Below are 27,865 nucleotides of genomic sequence, written 5' to 3'. Positions count from 1 at the left end.
TCATGCCTGCCTTTTCCTGTGTTCCATAGAGGAGATCCACTTAATATGTAACAACCTTGAGGAATCACCATTTCCCAAAGCACAGACAGGGCTTCGAGTTCAACAGGCAAATAGCATCTGCTAATACTAAGCTACGTTAATAATCCTTTAAATCATAATTCTGTTTTTTTAATGGTAAGCATTAGCTCACTAAAACCATTTTAAAAATCACTAAATCACTGATTATATATTTTTTTTCAACTCCCCTTACACAGTCTTAGAGATCTTTTTTTCAAAATGTAGTTAGGATCCACAAAGGCAAAATTATGAAAAAAAAAAAAAGCCTGTTCAAAGAGAAAAAAAATATAAAGGGAAAATTCTCTCAACTGCACATATAGATTCTGAATGATTGCACATAAAATTCTCATCAGGACCTTTACAATACTATCTCAGTCACATCTTTCTCTAATTCCAATGAAAGATCATGGTTTTCATTCTGGGCAAATCATTGAGGTTTTCATTTGTTGCTCTTATAATAGGTCCAGATGTGTTTGTATGCAGTTAAGAGAGTGTAGACATTTTCTCCTTTCTTCTAAAGCTTGCCAATTGAAAAACAAATCAGCATAGTGAACTAGAGTAGCATCTTGCCTATAGCTACTTACAAATGGACAGCTGATTGTGAAGGCAATGTTTGCTGAACATGTGTGCCAACAGGTTCTAGAACTGTGAGAAGGGTACAAGTGTAATACTTTTTCAAATTGTCTTTGCAGTCATTGAGAACTTTAAGAAATGCGTTAATCTGGCCTTTAATCCCAGAGCTAGGAAGGCAGAACAAGCCGATTTCTCTGGGTTCAAGGTCAATCTGGTCTACACACTGAGACCTTGTCTCAGAAAAAAAAAAAAAAAAAAAGTTAAGAGGCTAGATTTAATTTTTAATCATCTGGTTTGTTTGTTCTGTTTCAAATGGAAGAATGTTTTCTTTGTGGAAAAAAAAAACAAACTGTTGAAACAGCCTTTAAGCTCACATTTTCCCCCTAAAATTTCATTGAAATTAACCAAACTATAATCTTTCTTATAAATTAGAGTATGTTTATGTCTGGTGAGAAAGTATCTTTAAAAATACAGCTAACTTGTATACTCTCCCAGAGAACTGATTGAAAGGTTGAAAATCAAAACTATGCCTTGTAAGAGTGAGAGATAAATAAGTTTAGTGCAAAGAGTGTTTTCAGCATTTAAAAATTCTTAGAGAGAAAGATCTCCCCCACAAGTGCTGACAAAAATGGGTCGGAACCCAGGACAGAAGGAACAGCAAGCACAAGCCGAACCACTCTCTCCTGAAAAGCACAGAATCATGTTAGAAAGAAACTTAAATCCACAAAATCCACCGAACAATGACATTATACAGCTCTGCTGTTTTATAACTTGGATTTCTGAGTTCAAGTGCTGTTTAGCTAAATTAAAAATAAATAAACAAACAATGAAAATGTGCCCAATAATTAGGCAGTTAAAATTCTATTAGTAAACTTGAAAGAAGAGAAGCTTATCTTTCTGTCTCTGTCTCTGTCTCTGTCTCTGTCTCTCTCTCTCTGAGTGTGTGTGTGTGTGTGTGTGTGTGTGTGTATGTGTGTGTGTGTGCCAGAGGGTACGCATAAGAAAGGCTGCATAGCATGTATGTACACACGTGTAGAAAGCAGAAATCAACCTTGCATGCTATTTCTCCTGTGCCATCTGTCTTATTTTATTAAGACAGAGTCTCTCTCTCATCAGCTTGGAGCTTAGCACTGAGGCTAGTCTGGTTAGCCAGCAAGCCCCAGAAGTGCATCTAGCTCTGCACTAGGCAGAACCCAGGCCTTTATGGTATGTGACAAGCAAGCATTTTACCAACTGAGCAATCTCTCAAGGCCCATCTCTATTTTCTCAAACTGAATATTCAAGCTAATATTTTAAGATTGTGTTCCACAGTTACTTAAAACATGTCAATTTCATGTTTTCATGTTACAATAATAAAATCATATGTAATCAGTAACTATAATATTTCATAAAATACTATGAACTAACTGCTATGTATCTGAGGTTTTCAGTAGCAGGGGAAGGAATCAATCAAGATAGTCAGTTGACATAAATAACATTGGCTGAAGAGCAGACTATATTAGAAATACATAGACACATACTCTTACTAGAGTATCCACATAGATAACTAACTGATTATGTTATTTAACACCCCTGAGTTCTTGGAAAAGGAGCCAGAGAAACATAAGAAACCACAGACTAAAAATCTTAATGCCAGAAGAAGGAAATACACTGGAAACTTTAACAAGGGCAGACAAGTGGACACCTGGATAGCTATGTAATTAAGAACCTCAGCATGAGACATGAAAGAGATATCATGAAGAGAAATTATTCCCAGATTTAATTGTAAAGTCTGACCATCAAAAATGCAAAAGACATTCCATCTTGATTTTGAAACGTAGGTTTGAATACAGAATCAGAACACAACCAGAAAACACATCCCAGCTCTGTTCTCCCAGAGAAGTTGCTGGAACAAAAAGCTAAATTGAGGAGAGGCACCTCTTCAGACATGGTTGGAATTGTCAGTGTAGTCACGGTGCCCAGCACAGTAAGAAAGGTTAACAAAATGAAGCAAAGATCTAAGTTAAAATCACTGGAATTCTTCAATAGAGCATTAGAAGAAGCTATGAGTTTATGCTATTGGTGCTTTTGGAAGTATTAGAAGGCAGGACATCAATGCCTGGAAAAGCACTCATAATTCTCAGAAGACACTGGCTCAGCTGTGATGGTCTAGATCTCAACAGGTTAGAAAATATCCACAACAAACAAGAGAAAGATTTCTGTTGCTGGCAAAGTATAGCTCTGGGACCAGTCAGTGTCCTGAAGGTTAATCTAGACAACCAGTGCTTTATTCCAGCACTTTCTAGAATTCATATTTAGTTTTCTATTCAGAAATAAAGGCCATTCTCCCTATCGATCTGAAGCAGCTGTTAGTTGAGTTAATCAAGTGTCTAAAGGAACAACATAAATCAGACTGTCACCTTCCCTTTTGTAGACCTGTAATGAACTACACGTTTTCATACTGCTGCTAGAATGAATGAATGAATGAATAAATAAATACATAAAGGCTTTTCTAAAGTAGGTCACAATTATTCAGAGCCATCTTTCTTGCTGTCTCAATTGTAAGCTCCTTGAAGACAAGCCACTGTTCATTTCTATGTCTGCTTTGCCCTGTATCCAAATATACTGCTGTTAGTATTTTCTAAAAAAGAAATTAATTAACAGGCTTTTCCCAGATTCTTCTCAGAATTGACCCAACCAGTCCACCCTAACAAGTAAATAAAAGTAATCTTCGTTCTGCAGCCCTATTACATAATAAAACACAGAGCAAAAAGTGGCTTTTAGCAGTGAAAACAGCATCTCATGCTGCCTTGGAAACCAAGAGGCTTCAGCCTGGTGGCATCAGGGCAATAGAAAAAGGCAGGATTGAGGAGAATGGGCAGATGGACTCTGCTCACACATCACACCAGAGAAGGATGCTGTGACCCCACCTGGCTGTCCTCTTGGACCACAATTGTGTACAGCATCGTCCTTGAATAACAGCCACGCTGGCACTGTTGATAAGATGGTCATTTACAACACTTTAAGTTCCATTTTGAAAGAGGAGTACATCTACAGATAGTCAGATGAGGGCAATAAAACACACTGACCTGGATCTGTTGCTGCAGGAGATTAATCTTGTGCTGCTGCTGTAGAAGTTGCTGCTGTTGTCTTGCGATCTATCAGAAATAAAGTTCCATTAGGTTAAAATGAAATGCTTGTACCTTTGCCATTGCCTCTGCAACTCTCCTGCTACTCCCTGATGCCTTACTGCACCTCAGTGTGAAACACTCCCTTTGGAAGGAGGCCATGGGGCCAGAGAGGACAGGAGGAGAATCTGAGCTAGTGGGGGTGCCTCTCTTTATCCAGAGGTACAAATGACAGCCCTGCGCCCTAGCTAAAAGCTAGCTCCTCAATCTGCACTGACTTGCTGGAGACCACAGACTTTGGAAACTAGATCCTTACAGAATAAAACAGAAAAACCCTGGCCACATTTGTCTAACGAGGACAGTCTGGCTATAAAAGTAAAATCTGCAAGTAAAAGGCTCCTAATGTGCCATAGGTCCATTTCTGCCATAGGCCCTGGCAGACTCATAAGTATTATCAAAAGGACAGAAAAACAGCGTAGTAAACAGTGAAAAACTCGTTAGCTTTTTGGATGACACTCTGCTCTACAAGGCATTTCTAAGACAGGCTGTGCTGTAATTTCAATTTACCCTTTAGGGTGATGCATTTGTTCCCAGTACAGGATTTGCATACAGGTGTTCTATTCCCTTTCTTTGCACAGCAATCACACTCAGCATCTCAGGAGGTTATCTGGGCTACAAAAAGAAATACTAGCCATAAAATACAAACCCTAGCAGAGACTGCCCCTGAGTAGGGAAAATACCTTTTCTAAAATGGTGGAGCTTGCTGCCTAACTAGATGGGAGTCGGTGTTCAGCTGCTCTCTGCACCCACTCACTGCCCAGCTCACATTGACTGCAGCTTCAGGCTCTAAAGAGGTTTCTTCCAGAGTATACACTGCAAAGCAGGGAGGCACGGGGAGTCCAAGAGCTCCCAGGAGGACCTAGAGTCATAGTGCGTTGTGCTCAAGATCTCCCCTTTGTACCTATTTCCATAACCCAGGATTCTAAGATGAGCTAAGATGGGGGTGAAACTGAGTGCCGATGACTCCAGCCTCTACCATGTTCATCTTCCAGCTTCCTGTCACTCTCCCTCGCCCAGAACAGGAGAAATACCCAACCATGTCATCCAGCATAGAAGGGCCATAGAGGGAGACTTTCTGATGCTGCTCTGTCGCTTCTGGGGACAACTGGCTCGTACCGGAAGCATAATGCTAGGGTCTTTAAGCAACCCCAGTTTGGGAACTGGGATTGTGTTTTCCCAGAGTTTAGAGTCCATAGGAAAACAGAATTTAATAAGGTTAGGACAGCCTACTCTGGCTTGTTGCCACTCAAATCAGAAACGGACCACTCACTTTGCAGCTCTAGGTATGGAGCTTTGAATATTTATTTCCCCTTAGCAAACTGGTGAAACACCACTAGGCATCTAATATTGATGGTCCCTCGTAAATGATAAAGTGCTGCCTAGAAATGCATCGGAAACACCACAGCGCAATTACCATCATCCACTCTGCACACATGGGTTTGACACAGTGAAGTATGGTACATAAGCACCATGTGGTTCAAACTCGGAATTTTATTTGCCAATCGGTTGAGCTACATGCTCGCTTCATTGAGCATGACAACCTAGTTTTAAGTGTCATTTAATTTTCATTTTGAAATATAATTACAAAGTGTTCACTGTAAGATATCACTCGTCTGCAAATGTGTCAAGATTAATTTGTGCTAGCTTATTCACAAGTGTCAATAGTTAATTACTGTGTCATCTCTGGATGGCTAAATGACATTCTAACTTCTGATTTTTTACAGTGTTCCTTTATGTTATTTTCCATTAGGGGCTGAGTCCATATTCCTACATGTGGGCAAATACTCAAGCATATAAAATACCAGACGTCACAACTCATTAAAATCAACAGAGCATATACTGCTCTATATATCCCTGTAAAATACATTTAACTGAAAAGATAATTCCAGTAATAATGTCAGAATTTTAAAAACTGCACATTAATTTGGGTCTGTCTGATCTAGGACGTGAGAGGCTATGCTATAGGATCATTGTTATATTAATGCACTCTGGGAGACAAAAAAAACTCACTTGTAAAAGCGGTTCATTTTCTAAAAGACGTACATTTAAACTCTGATAGCTTTTTCTATGTTCTCATTTCTGAGTCAATCAAGTTCTTTGAGGATCCATGTACTAATTTGTTCAATGCCTCGCCTCACGCACACTATAGAGATTGTAACTCACCGTCCAAACCAACACTGATTTCACATGGATATGGGATGGGATATTAATAATTACCTTGGAAAATAAATATAAGCCAGGCAGCGCTATTTGGGGAAGAATGAGCACTCTTAAAGTTAGAGGAAAGAAAAATCACTTGGCCAGGGAGCTGCAAAGTCCCAAAGTTTTTCTAGAAGAGGATCCCTTTGTTTCTAGAGGGGACAGTTAGGCCCCAGTTAGCGTGAGTATTCTCTGGGTGACTCTGTAGATGGCTATACCTAAGTATTTCAAATCACACCTTCCAAAAACAATGCCTGTGGTCTACACTGCTGCCTAGGATGTATTTCTTTGCCCCGCTTGAAGACTCTAAATTACTAGAAGTTTCCCTCCTCTCTTTCCCTCCCTCCCTCCCTCTCTTTCTCTCTTTTTGTTCTTTCCTTTTTCTTCTCTTGAATTTCTATGATTTTATTTTCTGAAGAAAGTCTCCAACAAGTAGACCAATTAGTGTGATTGCTTGCTGAGCTTGGCGGCGCCGCCCCCTCCCCGCCCCCCATCTCCAGTTCCCTGGCTCCTTGTGAGCCTCACCTGTTCTTGCTGTTGGCGAGCAAGGTCCATTTGCTGCCGCTGTTTCTCGATCTGCGATGCTGCCAGCTTTTTCTGTTCATCGTGAGCTGCCAGGAGCTGCTCCCGCAAGCTGATCAGCTGGGTAATCATGGTGGAGAGTTGCCGTTCTTTCTCTGCAAGGCTCTCAGGTGTACCTAAAATGAAAATGAGAGGAAATCTTACAAGCTTGAGGAATGTCTTGCAGGAATCAGAGAAATTGGGGCCCAATTTAGAAGGAGAACCTCTTAGACAAGAGTCTGGGACTGTGACTCTTTGCCCGGTAAGTGCATTGTGCTGTGCTGTGGTTAGTGCTTTCCATGCCCAGAACTGTGTTGCACCTAGCATCCCTTCCCCTCTCTAAAATCAAACCAAAGCAGACGAACCTACCATCTAACTCCTTTTCACAGCACACACATCCTTTGAGCAAACCAAGAAACCTGAGCTATTTAATGGTGGCTGTGAGAGGGAGAGATATTTTCTTCAGTGGTGTAGCTACAAGTAAGGAGCCCCAGCTCCTGTATCCTTACCTGTGTCCCTGGAAGTAATCCTAGTTAAACTCATTGGGTTACCTAAAACTAAAGAATGAAAACAGACAAAGATAGGAAAGCACATGGGGTGGGCATTGCGGGACAAGTTCAGAGGAGGAAGGAGATGGACTAGAGTGGGAAGGGGACAGCAGATGTAATGAGAGGTTTCATCAAAATACACTATATACCAAAAATGTTGCCACAAACATATTATTATGTAGAACTAATATATGCTAATAAAAAATAACTTTTAAAAAGAAACCAAAGTTCTAAAGTCCTGATCAAAATGCAGAAACTTTACCTATTTTAATAGTCTATAACTACCCTTTCTTTAGTGGCATTATCAATAGCAAGGAACCGGTAGGTGCTTACTAAGCACTATCTAAGGAGCTTCCTAGCTGTGGTCCTCATAGGCTTTCTATTCTCAAAGGTCTGTCTGAAGGTCAGAGGTAAGAAAGAGGTCAAGCTCTTGGCCATGAAACAAGTTCTCCCAAGAGAATTAAAATAGCCTTAGGTAAGAACGTCTTAAGGTGGTGGTGGTGGTGGTGTTTTGGGTTTGTACTAGAGATCAAGCTAAGGTTTCCAGATTTGTCCTCAAAGGCCACAATGTTGCTTGGGGGGCTCCCTCACCCTTTGCCATTTGTCACTCCTCAAAGGGAGAAAACGGGCTCAGAGGCTGGAAAGGCCGTGCACAAGGATGTGCAGCTTAATGAACGCAAAGACGCGAGCACTTACGGTATGCGCTAATGGCACTGCACAGTCTTTTATGGGCAAATTGCACAGCTCTCTTAAGTAAAGGGGACAGAATCCTTTTGTGAATCTAAATTAGAGCATTTTAGCACAGTGTTAGATAAGGATTTCAGTCACTGTATTGGAGCCTCACTGGTTTCATTATAAAGAAGAGACCTATGCTTTGAAAGCTTTTCAGGAAGACGCCAGCAGCTGTCAAAGGGGATGAAGAGTGCCGGTGTCTGTGAATGTGGAGGGGATGACGTCCAGCCCTGGGAAGCCCTCCCCTTCACGCCTGCTAGCAAAGCACCCGAACCCAAGGAGCTAAACATATCTTAATTCTGTGTGTCCCTATTATCTGAGAGAACTCCCAAGGGGGGGGGGGGGGGAAAGGTGTCTTCAGAGTATGCTGGCTAGCCCTTGCTAGCACAGGATTACTTAAAGGGAAGACAGATGGTGGCAGAAAAGCAACCCAGGTAGAAAACTTTTGGATTTTAATAACCAACTCAGAAAAATAAAACAAAACAACAACAACAAAAAAAAAACCAAAAAAAAAAACAAAAAACACCTCCCTGACTGGCCTGAAAGGATATCTATAATCAAAATTAAAAGACAAGAGTAAGAGTGAGGTACAAAAAGGAGACACTGATTATGGAAACATACAGCAAATCAGGAATGGCTCTTAGAAATCATTAAAGAAGAAAAATGGGGTTTTATTTCATCAGTAGGCTTTTAGGTTTGGTTAGAAGAAGAGGAGGAGGAGGGAGAGGAGGAAGAGAAGGAAGGAGAGAAGAAGGAAGAGAAAGATGGGGGAGGAAAGGGGGGAGAAGGAGAAGGAAGAAGAAGAGGGGGGGAGGAAGAGGAAGAAGTTGTTCTTAACCCAGAAATATTAAATAAGAAAAATATAAATGTTGCCAAAGGAGATCCAAAAACAATATGCCTTTCATTACAATATACAGGACTGAGTGGCTACAGGAAAACTAAGGAGCTTATTTATTTACTGACTTCATTCTTTTTAATTCAGTAAATATCTTTTGATGAAAACAATGTGCCAGGTACTATATCAAATAATCATTATATGACTGTAAACCACTACTGAGAAACTGCAAGCAAAGCAAGTATGCTAAGGGAGGTTGACCCAAGTCTGAATCCAAGTTCAAGGAAGGAAACCTAGAAAAGCCACAATTTAACAAGAAGAACATGCATTAACAAGATAAAGAGTGGAAATAACTTCTGATAACTACCAGAAAAATATGAAACATTACCACTGCAGGGGAAATACAGATAAGGGAAGGGTTATGAGTAGTGGATGATCTAGAGCTTTCCAGAAGGAAAAAACAAATACAATATAGACTTAGGCTCTGCATGTGTATGCTGGGGGTATATGGGCTTTGGTGTGTTTCAGAGATTAAATAAAGGTGATTAAATATGAATAAGAAAAATAAAGGAAAGAGGCTAAAGAGGCAGGAAAATGTCATTCCACATAGAGCAGGTTTGACGAGCCTTCTCTCCATTCTGAGAATAATGCACCATCACTAACAGTTCAAGCAAGGGCGGCACTCTGGCTGTGGTGTGGGGAACAGGTTGGAAAGTTCTGAAATCAATAAAATAAATGTGCGCCTTTTATTGCCTATGTTTTGTGTCCTATCTTTAACCCATTGTAATTTTCTTCTTACACTTGATTATATGAGGTGAGTTAGGAAGCTTGCTGAGAACTGTGTCGGCTGCCTTACCATTGTCCTTGGATAATAAAGTGTCCCTCAGAGTGTTTTGGGTAAGGACCAAAGGCACACAGGTTGGATTTATGTTTATATTTTTCAGTGAAGATGAAATTTTCCCTTCTCCAGTTTTAAAGCCTTTTCAACAACCTTTCATTTATTTTTCTTCCTCTTCTGCTTGGTAAACAGAGAAGCTGAGATGGTATGTAAATAGCAGCTTCTTGTTCAAGGAAGAGCCAACAGTGCTATCTATAAAAGCTAGGGTGACTCCATTATGTGACCTAAGTTTACCAAAAAACACCAGTTAGATGAATCATTTTACAGAGTATAAAGACAGTGAAACTGTTGGATTGTAAACAGTAAAAGTGATTTTAAAACTCTTCCATTGGACTTAGCCATGTTTTTAAGGAAAATAAAACAAGGTAACAGTAGTATTTGTAAGTTAAGGTTTTAAGTACTCATATAACATTGTCACTAAAAAAAAGTCAAAATTTTTTCCTTAAACTTAAGTAAAGTTTATCCATATATCAATTGATCCAATGATAGGTGATAGATAATTTATAGTCGATTGATGTAATAGGAAAGGTATAATATAGATAGATGGATGATAGATAATTGATAGGTGATTGATAGGCATATATGTAGACAGATGGTACATAATAAATGATACATAGCTAGTCAGATATAGATTGTAGGTGATAGGTAGCTAATGATAAATGATAGTTAAACAGATCTAAATGATGGGCAATACATGATAGCTGGATGACATAGATAATTAATAGATAGTTTGTACAACTATGAGTCACAATAAATGGCGCTGGGTGACATGTAAAATTCCTTTAGAATGAGAAATCCTATGTGTAGCCATCTCTTGGGTTCAGATCAGCGAGTAGTACATTCAAACAATACAATAGTTTATGTTCTCTAAATGCATAGGTTGGGGAGGTGATGTTTCTGTTCCATACCCATTGTATACATTTGGCATAATGAATTTAAATATCACTATTTGAACATATACTAATAGATTTTTCTGTTTAAATTTATGAAGTATTTATCTACCCTGCTGTAATAAAAATAGTATTAAGTGTGAGTCAGTGGTCCAAACAACCTGAGAACCCAGATTACTTCATTCTCAGACATATTTAGTTGAACCGAGATTCCACTATTACAGAGAAACTAGAATGCTCAAGATGGCTGAAAGAAGAGGCAGCCAAAGGGGCATACAGGACTCCTAAGTACAGTCAGGGTGTTAGAGAAGCAGAGGATTATAGGATGCTTCTTCAACTAATTTAAGAATATTTGGGGGGAAATCTTACCCTTAATCATGTTTTGAGATTTGACCAAATCAACTTAGATTAAATAAATAAGTAAATAAATAAGATAGGAACCTGGGATAAGCCCCGTCTCAGGGGGCCAGCAGAGGTCATCGGTTGCCTAGCGTCATCTGTTTGACATCTTTAGACTATCTTAAAATGACTCTCTCAGACGCACTGCCAGAAAATAGCCTCTTCTGCCTTCCACTGAAAGCCAGAGGTAGTTTCATAAACCACAAAGAGGGAGCCAGTAAAAAGCTTCTGTACACAGCTTTTCTCCAAGTCAGTGTGCCTGCCTTTCCTGTGTGTCACACACAGGGTGTGTGTGCCTGACGCTTGCTCCTCCACTGTACTGTACGCTGTATCTATCCTCCAACTGCAACACTGTATCTATCCTCCAACTGCAGAGACCAAGCTGCCAGCTGTAGCTCGGCTTTTCCTTTCTTTTTTCTTTCTTTCCTTTTTTCTTCCATGGGGTCATCTTTATCCCCAAACCACATCTGTCTTGAGTTTCTCTCGGATTAGTAAGGTGGATCAGTGCTCCCCGGGGCCTGCTCCAGCTGAAGTATTTTAATTTGACTAAACACCTGATTTATTTTATCTCTCCGATGAGAAAGGCAGTTTGTCTTAATAGAGCCTGTCAGCCCACAGCCCCATTCACAGCAATTTACAGGCGGCCGGGGACGCGGTGAGAGAAGAGTGCTGCGATTCTGTATTTTACCCTCCTCTGGAAAGCACCTAAAAGCAGCTATTCACTGCTACTGCATGTGGCATTTTAGAACTGAATTAGCTTTTTATTCAAGTAACTACACTTGTTGTGAATAGCTTATCTGTAAAATTGCTACATTCACTACTGATTTTATTAACCTTTGGCTCTATCACAAAATGGTCTTCAGTTAGGAAAGACCTTTAAAATTGACACGTTCCCCCCCACCCCCCCACCCAGGGGCCTTTATTCCAGTGACTTTAGATTTACTGAATTTGATCCACTGAATTCTTTACCAGTTCTAGTTAAAATTTTGAGCCTCAATAGGAAGTCAATAGTGTGTAAATAAGGAAACACTTTTTAAAATGTAAATATGGTCGCAATTCCCCTCATCAAAAGTTTTCAAATACCATCTTTTATTATAACAGTTCAGAATCACCCCTCTAGCCTATTGATAATTTCTTTTTTAACTTTTACAAACCTCTCTTCAGAATCAACACCAAAGGGAAAAATACAAAATATATAAGAATCTATTTGAAACAGTTTATTTTTTTGGCTTAAAATAGAAATCAAAAGTCATATTTAAGGTTAATTTAAAGTTCTTTCCCCCACATCAGTTCATAAAAGTTAGCACCATAATCTGCCAGCTAATTTTGCCCCTACAAATCCATATGATTACAATTGGTGGCACTAGAAAGAGAGCTGGGCACTGGGAGGCAAAGGCAGGCTCCAGGGCAGAGCCATGCACAGCAGGGTTGGGCACTTTGTGTGTGGACTGGCCTCAGTTCTTTTCAAATAGCTCCACACCCATGACTTGTAGAGCACAGGAATCTTTGTAGATAACCCCCTCAGCACTTAGTCGCAAAGTTGAACACTACTCTCCTGAAGGCTACATTTTCAGAAGAAAATAAGAAATGTGCACAGCAGTCAAGTGGGAGACAGAAGGAGACACTTAAAGAGAACAGGGAGGGAGGTTGGAGGGAAGGAGAGAGAAAAGGTAGCTGAAAGGCCCAAGGGGTGGGTGATAGAAAAAGACAGACACACGAGAGGAGAGAGAGAGAGAGAGAGAGAGAGAGAGAGCACTAAATTAAATTCTGTGCATTTCCCTGTATGTTTTTCCTTTCTAATGAAATGAGGGATTGTGTTGTTAAAGTAATATTTACCAAGTCAAATAAAGCCAAGGGCAAGTGGCAGCATCTAAAGCAAGTCTGAGGGGCTACAACATGAAACAACAGCTAACCAGCCTGTTTCATTAGATCCTGTGCCAATTACTTTAACAGACTTGATAGAAGGTCACAGTGAAACTACAAGAGTCTGCAGCTACAAATGCCTGCTCCTGGTGTGATGGAGAGAGAGCAGGCAGAGCCGCTGGAGTGGAGTTCCAATGAGGACAGACTTTCCCACATCAGTCCTAGAAGGATTAAAGCACTTAACAGTCATTTCAAAGCGACACCAATCCAGGATCTCAGCCAACAATCCAGCAAGATTTTAAATTCAGTTGAAAAGAAAAGCTTTTACGAGTCAATTTCCAGGCCAGGTCTAATTGTTTTAAAATGGACACTGTTTGAGAAGAAAGCTAAAAATACAATGCCAATCATAAAAGAAAGCCACATTTGATCCCTCCTGCCCTGGGGTAACCTGGTCAAGCTGCTGCCTCTCCCGCTTCAGCCCTGCACACATCAGATGGGCTGTGATGTTGCTACTTCACAAGCCCAGTACATCATTTAGCCCTGGCCTTTTTTGATGGAATCTTCTTTTAAATGTCACAAAATAGGGCATCAAAAAGTCAACAAAAAATAAACCGGGTGAGCTAAGGAGACCCACAACACCCCAGAAGATTCCTTCATAAAAGTTACTTTGTGATGACAGGTGCCTGAGAAAGGACCCCTGTCCCAAGGTACCAGCAGATAATTGAGCCCTGAATCCAACAGCAATATAAAAAGCTTTCTACTCTAAGGGCATATACATCATAAAGATAAAGGATTTCGGAAAAAAATCCAACAACACAAAGCCCTCTATTATCTTATCAGGCTTTGGTTACAACAGCTGAACCAATAGGAGCAAATCCTGAATGACTTTTTTCAAAACAGCAGAACACTGGAATTGCTTTGTTTTCTCCTCAGTCGGCTATTGTCATGGCTCCCATATGTTCCCATCCACTCCTCAGTAAATAAAAAGTTTAATAAATGCAGCAATTGTGCTCTTAGGAATGACCTCAGGCGCAACACACAGGAAACCGGTCTCATGGATTGAGACAGAGGCTTTTTCCCCCACTAAATATATGAGAGTTTCCTTTTCAAAATGTAAAGAAATCTAATTGAAATGTCTTTCAAATCTACTAAACAAGAGACAAGAAGACCCCGGTCCTTCCTAAATGAAGACCAGTCTCCTGTCTATGCCAGGCACACTCACCTCTCCTTAGCTTCCCTTCTTCCTGGCTGTAAAAGGAAGTGTGTTTCCTGGATCAACTGAGGTCTATTCATGTTGCAGATCCTAACAGAGCAAGAACAATCCATGGAACTCTGCCATCTGGGCTCCCAACCTCACAGCTGGGCACCAGCCCATTGTGCTTTATTAGCCAATCATTTTTGGGTCCGGAAGTGAAGACATCCTGACACATCTCTTTTTCAGTAGGAGACAAGCTGCCATAGCAGTACTGCTAGGTGTGTGTGATGGGCAGTAAGGGCTATCTCTCCATAACCCACACATTAAAAATAATAACCCTGCCTTTCAGAAACATGGGAGTCTCTGCTGCTGTGTGGAGAACAATGAACCATTTTGTTTCCATCACCAAGGTTTGCAGACTTGCCTTCTTTGGACAGTCTATCATATCTACAGTTAGGAATGGAGGAGAAAGACAGACAGCCGTATTAAAGCAGCATTGCCTAACATCACTGTGTCCTTACCCTAAACAGAGCATTGTTGTCTGATGTCACAGGTGGACAGCTAGATCAATGAGAACATAAATAACTTGGCCAACCCACGAAGCAGTTGACTGAATTTGAATCCTAGTCTTTTCATTTCTAATTCACACATGTCCAGAGTTAAAGCTACCATCTCTCTATAAGTTGGAAATATAATCAGGGAATATCTATAAGTGAAGAAACAATGTTATGAGGGACCCATTGGGGACCATGGCCAGGTAAGTAGTAAAAATAGACTATTGAGCTCTTTTACAGGTTTTATCTTTTTAACGATTTTTTAAAAGTTATGTGTATGTGTTTGTATGTGCACATGAGTACAAATGCCCCCTAAGGGTTTTGGAGCTACAGTTACAAGCAGCTGTGAGTGCTAGGAACTAAACCTGGGTATCCTGCAAGAGCAGTATATTTTCTTAACCACTGAGCTGTCTCTCTGGTTCCAGAAACTGGTTTTTAAGAAGAAATATACAGCTACTCTTTAAGGTTGTACTTGCAAAAGAAGTTTAAAAGCTGTACTAGGAAATCAAATAGACAAAAAGTTCAGCAATGAACTTTGTCAGGATATCAATGTGAAAACAGATCTGGACACTGAGTGACAAGTCTAGAGTTCCTCAAGAAGCGAGCAGCCTGACTTGCAGAGAAGATCCTTTCCATGCTTATTTTTGACGCGTACCCTTCTCTCCCCAAACAACATATGGCCTGCTGGTTCCAAGCCCAGACAGTGATTATGCAGGCCAAGGCATTCTCCAACGTTCTCTCACATTCCAGATATAATATTTACAACACCCATGAAAGTCTGAGAACTTCTCAAATATTTTCATGTGTCACGTGTCAGGTGTGCTACTACCCTGGATAGTCGACTGAGACAAGGGCTGGCCACGAGGTGATTACATGGGGAAACCTCCTTGCAAAGTCTGTGAAACTCCTAGGTAGCACTGAGGTTGGAACTATTTATGTCAGCATAATACACACACACACACACACACACACACTCCCCAAGTATATTTGTAATTTGCCTGATTTAAGTCCAAACAACTCCTGACCTAGTCCAACCTCACCTGTCACACAGTAAGAATAAATTCTTGGTAGAGGACTTTTGTTTTTATTCTAATTTATGTTTTGTTTTCCTGATTCATAAACATATACATGTGTTTATGAATATATACATACATACACACATACACACACATATATATATACATATATATATATATACGTATATATATATGTATGTCAGTGGTGCAGTTATTCCATATTTACACGCGTATGAGAGAGAAAATGTGTGTCCTTATGTAACTGTATGTGACTGGTAGTTTCCAGGATTACAAGGCTGAGCACCTGACCTGGTAACAAGCCATTCATGCATCCCACCCATTGCAAACTCAGATGAGTCTGTAAAGGCTCATATAGTTGCAAAACTTTGCTTTTTCTTCCATTGTTATTTTACAGTTAAATATGGGTGAATAAACAGATATATTCTTTTCATTATCAGCTTTAACTGATACTATCTTTGGGTTAAAACAAGTACTGCCAAATTCATTTCATCATTGTTTTACAGAGACACACCACATTGAGAATGCACCTTTCAAGGTTTTCTTACTAGAAATTCAGAGTTCACATATTCAAAATAAAGGAACTGAAGTATATCAGAGACAGAGAGACAATTAAACCTGGATCCAGAAGTGACCAGGGGTCTCCTATCACAGGACATTGTTGAACATGATAAACCACAATATGAGAAAATATCCAGAATATTCTCTAGCCTTTTCCTATAAAAATTCAGTTAAAAGCTAATGTATGCTTGTTCAACTTATAAACAATAATTTCTATATATTCTCATAATAAAACATTCATTCCAAAGCCAGTTAGAGGTTTTAAAGGGATCATTTAATGTGATTGTAGATTCCAAAGAGAGCTTGGAAAATTTTTCATAAACTTGTTTTTAACTTTAAAATATTCCTGGTTTTACAAGTGTACTTTCAATAAAAATAAGCGATTTTAACTAATGTTTTAACATAATGGCAATATCTGAGTGTGCACTACAGAAGCAAGATAGAGGAACTATTTGAAACTCACAGAGAATAGAACACTGCAACTACTGTGTGGGAAAAATACAACCTCCCCAGTGGTGGACATCTCATTCCAAAGAGACAACAGCCTGGAAGGTAGTAAAGAGTATTTACAGAAACTGAATTTTAAGTGTAGACTTTTCTAAAGATGGCATCTGAGAACATGTAAACCTCAAGTACAGTTATGGACAGTCACAGACAGTCTGGTTCCCAGCCCAAGTTTAAAACCTGCTCTGCTGAGAAAATAAGAATGCATCGTAGTGCCACACAAACGGATAGGGACGGTTGGTAGCAAGGCGGGACAAGCAAATCATCGGCTACTATACACTTCCCACTTCCCACCGGAGTGCTGCCTCCTCGATGAAAGCGACTATGCCACCAGCATCTCTGAGAAACAGATTCTATGCCAAGCTGACAAGCACTTCTTGGCTCAGTAAAGTTGAAAGGACTTAGTGACCAATTCTAAATCAGGAGTTCACAGAAAGGTTGGAGGTAGGCAGTGGCAGCAGTTAACAAGCCAGATGGATGGCTCTGAATCGCAGGAATCCTTGTGCCTTATGTGACTTTCTCACAGTCTGGAGACCACTGTAACTAAACAAACCTACTGGCCATCTCGTATCACTGTATATGTAGCACTAAACTGAATTCAGAGAAAGGAAAGAGGTGATTAAAGAAGTTCTGGTTTAGGTTAATATGCATTTTTGAGCACTAAGAATAATCCCAGTCCCTACTGTGTGCTGGGGTCAGTCATATTTTTATCTCTAGTTTAACAAACTTGGAAAATGGAGAATGAAGAAAATGTGAAAATGTATCCAAGATAACATGGATGTACTTCGTTGAGGCATTACTCTAAGCTAGCTGGTCTGTTCTCCAGGAACTCACAGGCTCGGTTTTTGTTTTGTTTTGTTTTTTAAAGAAAATTACAGATAAGGTCTAGTTATCAATGACTTAATACATAGTACTCAAGAAGTAACTCTATGTTTTTATGTTTTTAAATAATATTAATAGGTAAAGTATACTTAAGAAAATTATAATATTAACATCTATAAACATAAATGGAGAGAACTGAATACACATTAACTCAATTGAAAATACTCAGAAAAATGTTATAACTAGAAATTTAATTTCAAACTATTTGAATGGTTTTGTCAAATAATTCTATGACTACAAACTTTAAGTTAAGTTAGAAGTCCCAATAGTGGGAGGACTGTATGAATTACACAGTCTAAGCATTTAAGGGAAACATCTTAAAGGGATTTATATTATTGAATAAATAATCTCTAGAATCACTCCTTTCAATAAAATTGGCGTATGTATCAACACCCTGCAGCTAGAGTCCAGGTTCTAGTTCTTAATTACTCAGAAATGGGGGAAAACTGTCAAAGGAGTTAGTTAGAAAGCTTTAAAAGAAAATATGGGTGGTATGAGGAAATTAATTCTTTTTTATTTAAAAAGTTGGAAGAATGAGCTTTATTGTGATCCAGATCTAACCAGACCTAGACATCGATCCATATCAGTGTTTCCTAACATTTTAAAATCAATATATCTATTACTTTATTAAACAAACTATAGAAAGTCAATCAGCTGAACAAAATCTCCTTGGCTAATGGAAGTATCCAGAATGCAGGAAGAAAACTGGCACATTGCATAAGCTTTTATATGCTATTAGCAACCCATTTGAGAATCCAACTCTACTAATCAAGAAGAATTTTAATTAATGGAGTATTGGCAGTTTGTCTCCAGGTTAAACAATCTCAAGGGCTCTTTGACTCTATGAAGACAATGCAATTTCCCATCACACTGACACATGCACAGAACATCTGTGGATTTCTCCCTAAATTGTTGGCAGCTTCTTTCTGTTTCAATGATGTGCTGGGATTCGGAAAAGATTCAGTTGTCATGCTGAGTTGATGTTTATTTTTTATGTTCCATGACAAAGACAATTTATCTAATCTAATTTTTTGGCAACAGTAATATATAAAACCATCTAAGGTCCTTGTTTGTCTCATGACTTGCTCAGTCTTAGGCTCTCCAACACCTATAACAGATTCAAGTGGGCAGATCTTCAGAAACTATTTGTTGAAAAGAATTCTGTCATGTGAAGTCATTTGGACAACATATCATCAATGCCATTAAGATTATATCAATAATGTAAGTGTGAGATTTAGGACACCTGGTAAATCTGGACATGGAGGCACTCCAGTTATAACTTATTCTCAGTACCATTTTCTAAATAATACCAAAGACATAAAAAATAGAATCCATAGCTGATAAATAAATGCCCTAAGTCCCACACATGAATCCACATAGTTTGCAAACCTGAGATATGGATGATGGAATTTTATAAAATAAGTGAGCTCAATTGTTTATTTCAAATATGTAGGAATGTATAATAAAAATTCATTATGTAAATATATAGGTGAATACATAGGTAGACAGGTATGACTTATGAACCAGCTTATATAATCTTAATTCCATGACTTCTGTATTGTCATGGATTTTGGAGAGAATTTTAATTTAACATAAACAAAAATAACCTCTGGATTCCTATGAAAAGTGATTCCTGATTATGGGGATTTTTCAGAGTATACAGATTTCCCCTTTTAGAATAAAAAGATTTATAGTTTTACTCAATGAACTAGACAACAGGAAGCTACCCATGCAAAATATAGTGATTATCAAGATATGTATATTTTATAGCATTATATTGATATAAACTTTAAGTTTGATGTTAAGTACATGAGGAAAGTATAAATACATAAATAAATGATATTTACATTTGCTCCTGAAGATTCTAATTCCATAGGCATACACAGTAAAGAAATAGTCAAATTCATTATAAAGACAGAGACTACTCAAGTGTTCCATCTAGCATAAAAAAGTCTAAAGCAAGAACTTGCATAAGCCAGTGAAAATGGCACCTGATAGAAGTGTGGCTAGAACCTACAGGTCAAAGGAGTTAGATTTCATGGTTTTTGGATAAATTCCTTATAACATCATCTCTCCCTATATCCCTTTTCTACAAAACAGCATTAAAATATTCATATAACAATATTTTTCCAAAGATTCTGTAAGTAAATAGCTAGGAGATTAATAGCAGTACTACATATGCAATGTCTTACCAACTCAAGAAGTAACTCCCACATCATGAGTAGAGAATGACTGTCTTGCCTGAGCCCTAATTATATTTTCAAGTTCGTATCTCTAACCTGTCAGACACTTCTAATAGTCTCAAACATAAGACATCTGAGGAATCTGTATAAATCACAACAAGGAACAGTTGGTGTAAGAAGTGATGGATCTAAACCAGACAAAGTTGCCTAAAAGGCTTTGTGCTAACAAATAAGCATAGAATAGCAAGGAAATCTACTAAATACACCTGGAAAGAGAAACAGTGGTTCTTCCAGGCTTTGTAGATGCCGTTCCATCAGATCCTGGGGCAATGGCTTAAAGAGCTTGCTTCATACGGTGAAGTTCACAGTAAGAAAGTAAATGTAAGAGGCAGTGAGATCAAACTTTTAAATGAAAAATCTGGATTGCTCAAATATATACTAATTAAGAATTTTGAGGACTAGAAAAATAAAAAAAGCAAGTGGCTGAATCACTCCAACCAAATGTCCCTCAACACATGCTTGGCACCTTGGGTTTCTTTTCCTTTCCTTTTCATCTAGAAAAATTCAATTAAATTGTAACCATTAACATTGGAAAAAAAAACTTGGTTTTCTGACACCCTTTTTTGAGGAAAGATTTAGTCAAGTCCAAGTAGAAAATTGAGCAGCCATGTTTTTCTGTGTGGCAAAAAGATAAACAAGAGAAACACTGGCCCAAGAAATTCACACATGTATTCTAGACGACAAAGTGTACTTTGGATTCAGGCAAAAGCACTTCCAAGTTTTAATTATCTTTGTAGCAAAGCAAACATATGGGCAAGCAAACTATCCGAGGTGGTTATGGTCATGTGTGAACACTTAAGCCCATTCCTGAGCTAAACGCAAGCATCTGTGCAGATGCGGATCCCAGTTCTGAGTGCAAAGAAGAGCACAGGTGACACAGCTGACAGCCACTAGCCCCATCTCCACCACTTCTACAAGCAGCTCAACAGTCACTGTAGCTCAGATCACTCGGGGAAAAACCAAGAAAGTTTTTCTTGATGTTTCAAGAAATATACAGCAGTTATCAGCTCCTTTATCTCACCATTAAAAATCAAAGCTGCAGTAGCCAGCCTTCCAGGCCACCAGATCCTCCAAGATTAAAACAACGCACAGCAAGTGCTTTTGAGTATGAAGGGACTCATTTAGTCCTACTTCCCGCTCAACTGATAAAATGATAAAACAGGTGCCAATGAGAGCATGTGAAAACTTTAGCTTGCAATACAGTGAGATAGAAAGGAAGACACTATCTTGGATAATTTGTTCATGAGAATCAACCAGACACAATAATAATTCAAACACTGAAAAGGGCTGGCAAGCATTTTGAAAGCTCTCATGTTGTTAACTATAATCACCATTTTGTATCATAGATACCAACGAAAATAGTCACATGTGTTATAATAATAGCTAAATTTAGCTAATCCACAATGCATATATTGCAAACATCAAAACAATATTATTGACAATTTTAGCATTTTAAAAAACTATAATAGTTGATATGGATTTCTCCACCAATTTACAAATGATGGGCCATACAGGAAAGACATATGCTATACTCACAGAATAGAAAGTCAGACCTTGAACTCTTAACTCAAACCTATTTGCCTTTCTAATTCACAATACACACATACACACATACACACACACACACACACACACACACACACACACACACACATTGGTAGTTATGCTGAAGAGGCATAGACAAGAGGATCAAAGTTCTCATTCAAAACACATTGTTCTTTCTTTCAATATAATGTTAGTTCGTGAATTTGCTTGGGTGGGGGCACATGCCCATGTTATATGTTCCTGTGCACGAGTGAGGCCTGAGCTGACTTCAGGAGCTTCCTCAATCGCCCTCTGATCTTACTCATTGAGGTAGAGTGTTTCAGATGAGGGTGCTTCAGATGAACCCAGACCTCATGGATAAAACGAGTCTGTCTAGCCATTTTGCTCATGGGATCACCGGTCTCCACCTTCCAAATGCTGGAATTACAGAAGGGGATACAAAACCTGTGCAGCATTTATATGGCCTCTGGGAATATGAACTCTTGTCTCCATTCTCGTGCAGTGAGCATTTTAACCACTGAGTCACGTATCAAGCCCCCAAACATACTATTCTTTTAGACAGGTATCTGAGAACACTTTCTTCATCTGGATTTTTGGACCTTTCATCAGTGTCAAAGAACCATCTGACTAATTTTCCCTCCTAATGTCCCAGAGAGGCAGCCTGGAGAGCTGCAGAAGGAAGACTGAGTGTGGCTGTGGGCACAGTGGGTGTGTTCTCTGTTTGTCTATCTCTGTGTAGCTCTCTGTAAGCCAGTAGGCTATTCCCCCAGGCTATCATTTACCTGAGTGTACAGGGAAAGGAACTTCATGCAAAGAAAAGCACTTCCCAATACTCCCCACAGCTTCCCATACTGACTCTTTCACCAGATGCAGATAAGTTTAAAACCTATCTTATCTATTACAAAGTACTTGCAAAGTCTTTTTTAAAAGCATGCTTATCCAGTCATAGACTCATAAAATCACTGTTGGAAAGAATCAAGGGATCATTAAACCCCACATTTTATACAGCAGCTAAAAGCAGGAGAGGGAGGGAGGAACTGCTGATGTCATGTAGTTAATTAGCTAGTGCAGAGTTAGGAATGGAATCAGAACTCAACGTGTGCACTGCTGGGACTTGAACCCAGGGCTGGTGTGTGCCAGGTAGCCTGCAGCAGGCCTTATCCTGAGCCCTGGACATCAGAATCACTGAGACTCAGGGCAGATTCTTTCCACCATCACACGTTCTTCATTGTTGACATTTTAAAAATGAAGTTAAATAATTCACTTTAATTTCCCATTAATCAACTTTGCTAACCATTTTCCTGCCTTAAAATCAATGTGTATGCTTTACTTATTTTAGCAGATTTGAGTTTCCCAAGTATACCATATAATCTATCAATGAAATGTGAATCAAATGACAGAAGCAGGCATGGAGGAAACAATGTCTAATTATACCAAGGCTTCCCTTTTAGATGTTAGAGTCTAGAGTGAGTATGAAGGTCTTCCCATTAGGCTGGTCCTAGGAGATTAATCATAGTTTGAATGAAATGGATATAACAAAGTCAGATAGCTAAATCACACATATAAACCTGTTTTCATAATATTACTGTTTTCTTTTTCATTTCATTGTATTGACATTTGCCTTGATGGTGAGAAAGTAACGGCGGGTGAAAGTGTTGTGTATTAATATGAATTAAAGCGACAGAACTGACCTCTGCCAGTGCCCCGATGCATGCCTGGGAGAACATAAGCCCACACTTTAGTAACAGGTTGGCTTCACTTAAAACTTCTTGGTAAAACAGCAAAATAAATTGCTTTTTAAAATTTAATTTGGAGTAGACTTTATAAAATAATGGGCATAACTAATTGAGAAATAGGAAATATTTCTGCTACTGCCAAAATATAGTCATCGTCTAGAGGAGAAAGCACGCGTGTGATGCAGAGAACCAGGTGCTTTGTTTACAGAAACCACATTCTCTGGAGAAAAAAATCAATGATAGACAACAGATATTTATTCAGATCTGGATTTTTAGCATAAATGTTTGAAACAAATCAATTAGGAGAGATTTTGAAAAACATAGATATTTTTAAAAATAGCTCCACATTTCCTAGTCTTTGTAGATTAGAACAAGTTATTTGTGTGTTTCTAGAACCTTAGCTTTCCTACATTCTTCAGTTAAGAGTAAATAAGCATTGTGAAGGAATAGGTGGGGCTATGTATGGGTGGTGGGCGTCTGCTGAAGGAGGAGAAGTCCATATCTTGCAGGGACAAGATGCTGCACAGGTTGTCCACTCCCAAGAGGTAAGCCCTGGGAACACGTTTACATGAACAAACACTAAACAGACTCAGTTGGTTGTGTGAATACAAATGCAACAGTAACAAAGAAGAGGCTGTGATCCTGGGAGTAGAGAGAAGTGGGTGGGGTTAGTGGGAAAGGAAAGTACAGGAGCAACCTAGATGTCGCGCTCAGGTGTTCTCAAAACTATATCACTTGAAAGCATGAGCACATGGAGAAGCTATAGCCTATGCACACTGAGAGCTGGATGAACAAAATGTGGTCTATATCTGTATCACAAAATAGTATTTGATGACAAAGAATGAAGGGCAGTCACAGGAGATGAAGTCAAAGAGCTAAGAGGGCTCACATGAGTCATAATATTTTGGACAATGAACTCCTTGGGCAGAACTTACAACAACAAAGGACAGCACTGGAGTCTGGGGATGGCTACAGTCTGAACTAACCCAGAGCACAAGAAGATGGGTCCTGGAATGTCAGGTCATCAAAAGGTCAAAGTCTACCCCAAAAGTCAAACAGGAGAGCTAAGAGATAGAGTACATGCCAACTCCCCAGGCCTCTGCTCATGTTCCTTGTCTCCCATTGCCAAAACCCAGAAATCAGTCACTACTGAAATCCATAATGCTGGGACTTGTGTTGCAAAACCAGGCTCAGAAGGATTAGGGTGGTGATGGAGTTTCTGGGACAGAGTTGCCATTTACTGGAAGAAGATGGAGGCATGGTGAATCTGGAAAACAAAGTCAGGGGCATCGTTTTATCTATGCCGAATGTGAAGTTTTCAGATCAGAATGAATGACAGAAAGCTGGCTCTATACAGTTGGAACTCAGAAGCCAGATCTGTGCTAGAGAGAGAAATATGAACTCTAGCTTTCCAGGGTTTGGGACACTGAATAAGATATGATGGCATTCTATAAACCTAAATGACTCTCCTTCTTTAATACACTCTTTTGTTTTCTTGAAGTAAAAATAAATCATAATTTAACCAATTCCTCTTTAACATCCTCAGAAGCGTGAACTAAAATCAGTTGTTACCTGGGTGTTGTTTTAGATGCAGGGTCTTTTAGAGATGGGGCCTACATTTTAGCCATCTTTACATTCCTAACAGCTAGCACATGAGAGCTTCTTCCTAAGTGTTTGTCATGGGACTGGAAAGATAGCTTAGTGGGTAAAAGCACTTGTTGTACATATATGAATTGGGATCCTAGCTGCCATGTAAAAGCCCCAGGTATGGCCAGGTTTATGTGCCTGTAACAACCCCTGCAGTGTCAGGGGTGGGGGGCAGAGACAGGAGGACCAAGAGTCACCAGCCTCTCTCCAGTTCATCACATACCTTCTCTCAAGGAAAGAAAGTGGAGAGTAGTAGAGCAGGAAAGCAGACAGCCTCCTCTGGCCTCCACATGTGTGCACACACACATGTGCATACATATCCAAACCTACACATATGTGTACAGAGAGAGAGAGAGAGAAAGAGAGAGAGAGAGAGAGAGAGAGAGAGAGAGAGAGAGAGAGAGAGAGAGAGAGAGAGAGAGAGAAGAGAAGAATGCAGCCAGATGAGTGGCACTGATGAAAGTATAAAAGAATGAACTGGCATGGGAATTACAGGCTGTTCCTAAAGTGCTGTCTGTAATACAGCACTAAGGAGAATTGCTTGCTTCTACAAAGAGAACTCCTCAACCCAGTCCCTCAGGTGTTTTCACGCTTCCTGAGGCTGCAAGTCAAGAGGAGGACAATACCCACACTTTTAAGGGGCAGTGTGAGGAGGCTAGGCAACTCTCAAAGCTGCTGTGAAGCAGACAGGGGAGGGGCTTGAGAGCTGCTTGCAGCTCTGCTACTGGGTGGAAACAACTCACATTTGTCTGGTTGTTTTCTCTGCTCCTGCAGCACAGCTTGCTTCTATTTAAACTGATAACAACAAACACAAACTACTTAATGGCTTTGGTGTATAGTAAATGTTTATCAGTTCAACCCATTTCATACTGTAGCCACATGAGTTTATATAAGACAGGGTTGTTTTATGTTTTCATTTTATAGAAATTATATAGCAGATATGTAATTTTGCAGTTTTCATTTAATGTTTCCAAAGTTGTGCCTGTTGGTTTCTGTAGCCCTTTCCCTGTGCCGATGGCTTGATTGCTATTAAAAGCTACACTAGAAGAACGTTCTCCTGTGTCTACAGGAGTTTCTTCAGCATAGAAATTTACCAACACAGAAATGTTCTCAGTTTTGCTCGGTGCAAAACAACTGTGCTGAGAGCAGCTTACTGTCCTGCAAGTGCTTCCTTCCTACCCTGACGGCTGGCCTGAGTGACAGGGAGCAGTGTCTGTCTGGTGCTTTAATCTGTTCCTCTGTAGACAACTCTTTCTATGAAGTGTCGTCTACTTTATGTTGAGCCAGTTTGCACCTAGCGAGAGAAGTTGGTCACCTTTATTCTGGTTCCATGATCCTAATATTCAGGTCTGGCAAGAATTTTCACCAAAGACAAAATGCAGTACTTTGAGCAAATGAATTTTACGGGTTTTTTTTTCCCAGAAGTTATTTTTAATAACGTCAACCTCATTGTTTAAAATCTCTTCAGGATAGTGCTGGGCTTGGCTGACTGGGCTTATTTTATTTCTAGACCCCAAATCTAGGATAAATGATGTCACATCAGCGTGGACAAGGGAGAGGAATAAGTACCATGTGAAAAATGTCTCTATTCAATGTTAACAAGGCAAGCTGGCAGAATTTAGGAGATCAGAGGGACGAGCTATAAACATTCTCTGCCTTGGAATTTTATTTACTTTGAAGGGAAAAATGAATATTGCTTTTTTTTTTAGATGCAAGAATGGACTTCCCATCCAACATGGGTGGAGATAACTTAGAAAAGTCAGTGTGTGTCCCCAAGTACACACACTCATGTGAGGGGTGACTCTACTCCACTTCCACAGCGTTGTATCTGGTTACAATCCATTCCGGTGAGAATGAACTACATCTTTGTGAAAATACACATCATGAGCACCAATTTCAGAACTAGCCTCACATAATAGAACTCTTCTAGAAAAATTCTATTTCCAGAGACCTCACTGAATAGTATTATTTCTTGGCATCTCTATGGTATATTGTCACAGAGGCATCTTGCTGAGGATACTTACACCTCACATTGATAGTACTAGAATATCCTCTGATGACTTTCATACCATACAGCAATACTGTCAAGAGGATGTTCACACTATACAACAGTGCTATACAACAGAACTTTCCAGATAATGGAGATATTCTATCTCTTTGCTGGTTAGTATGATAGCCACTATCCGGATATCATAATTAAGCACTTAAAATGTGGCTGAGGAACAAAATTTTAACTCTGGTGACTTTCTATTAATCTGAATTTATATTAAATGGACATATAATGCTAGTAGCTTCTGTTTTGGGTAGCAGATCTAGAAAACATTTCCTTTTGAATAGGTCTAAGCTTTGGTTTCTAACTATACAAAGTAGGTAGCCAGAATTGGAAAATCTTACCACAGGATCGGGGGTACACTATTCAAACAGTATAAGCAGTGAGTACTTTTCCTCCTTTTACTGTTGAAATTCCATACACATGCTGCCCTGTAGCCCTGCATCTTGTGGCCAAGATCTCATTTCACCCATTAGCTAACCTGTGGCTCCCCGGATAACTTAGTGCTGTGTTCCGAATTCTCCTAACTTGTATCTTTGGGCATCTTAGCTTGGTTCTAGGGTGACTCAACTGCAATTAACCGTAAGTTCAGGCTTCTAAGTTATTTCTCCAACAGGACACGCTATGTCTACTTCCAGATCCATGGATGGTGTCAAATCCATGCCTCTAAACTCATGCCTGACTCTGCTCTCTCTTCTCCTCCAAGTTGAAATTCTTCATGGAAACTGCTGCCGACAGTTTGATGACATGATCCTCACTGTTCTATGTAATATAACGGTCCTCTGGATTCCCTTGGATCCAAAACTGGTCTTTCCTAGAGCACTAGCAATCCTGTTGTTTTGCTGAGTGAAAGAGGCTAGAACTATTTCTAATATATCTTCATAGAGAGAAGAAAATTATATTACAAATATGAAGACTCAAAAAAAAAAACCAAATAATTAACAGCACCTGGTACGATAGGAGAACTTGGAACAGGACCACAAAGGGTTGTTGTTGCAAAGAGATGGCAATCTTCTCTAACTGCCTTTCATAGTTTTAACTTAATAATTAACCACAGTGCAATCTGTTATTAGAATCCTGTTCATGGTTCATAAGGCTTTGCAGTAAACACAGAAGTCCACATGATATTGTGCTAGAAGTCTAAAAAGTCCAGAAGCCTCACCAGCAGCCAGAGTGTCTGTGGCTTGTGCTC

General features: G+C 39.4%; 1 protein-coding gene across 14 annotated transcripts in view; it reads right to left on the bottom strand.

The window, feature by feature from the left end:
• The window catches only part of Sox6 (SRY-box transcription factor 6), a 592,637-nt gene that overhangs the window by 182,656 nt on the left and 382,116 nt on the right, over positions 1–27,865 (bottom strand). For all 14 annotated transcript variants that reach the window (XM_085841377.1, XM_085841381.1, XM_085841379.1 and 11 more), the window contains 2 exons: positions 6,522–6,694; positions 3,699–3,767 (listed from right to left, as the gene is read on the bottom strand). In XM_085841377.1, coding sequence (XP_085697503.1) covers positions 3,699–3,767; positions 6,522–6,694 — 242 coding nt within the window. The remainder of the gene's footprint in view (positions 1–3,698; positions 3,768–6,521; positions 6,695–27,865) is intronic.

This window comes from Mus caroli, unplaced genomic scaffold, assembly GCF_978045245.1.
Source record: "Mus caroli unplaced genomic scaffold, Mus_caroli_1 scaffold_8, whole genome shotgun sequence".
Classification (NCBI taxonomy): Eukaryota; Metazoa; Chordata; class Mammalia; order Rodentia; family Muridae; genus Mus; species Mus caroli.
This window is presented reverse-complemented; position numbering and strand designations above follow the sequence as displayed.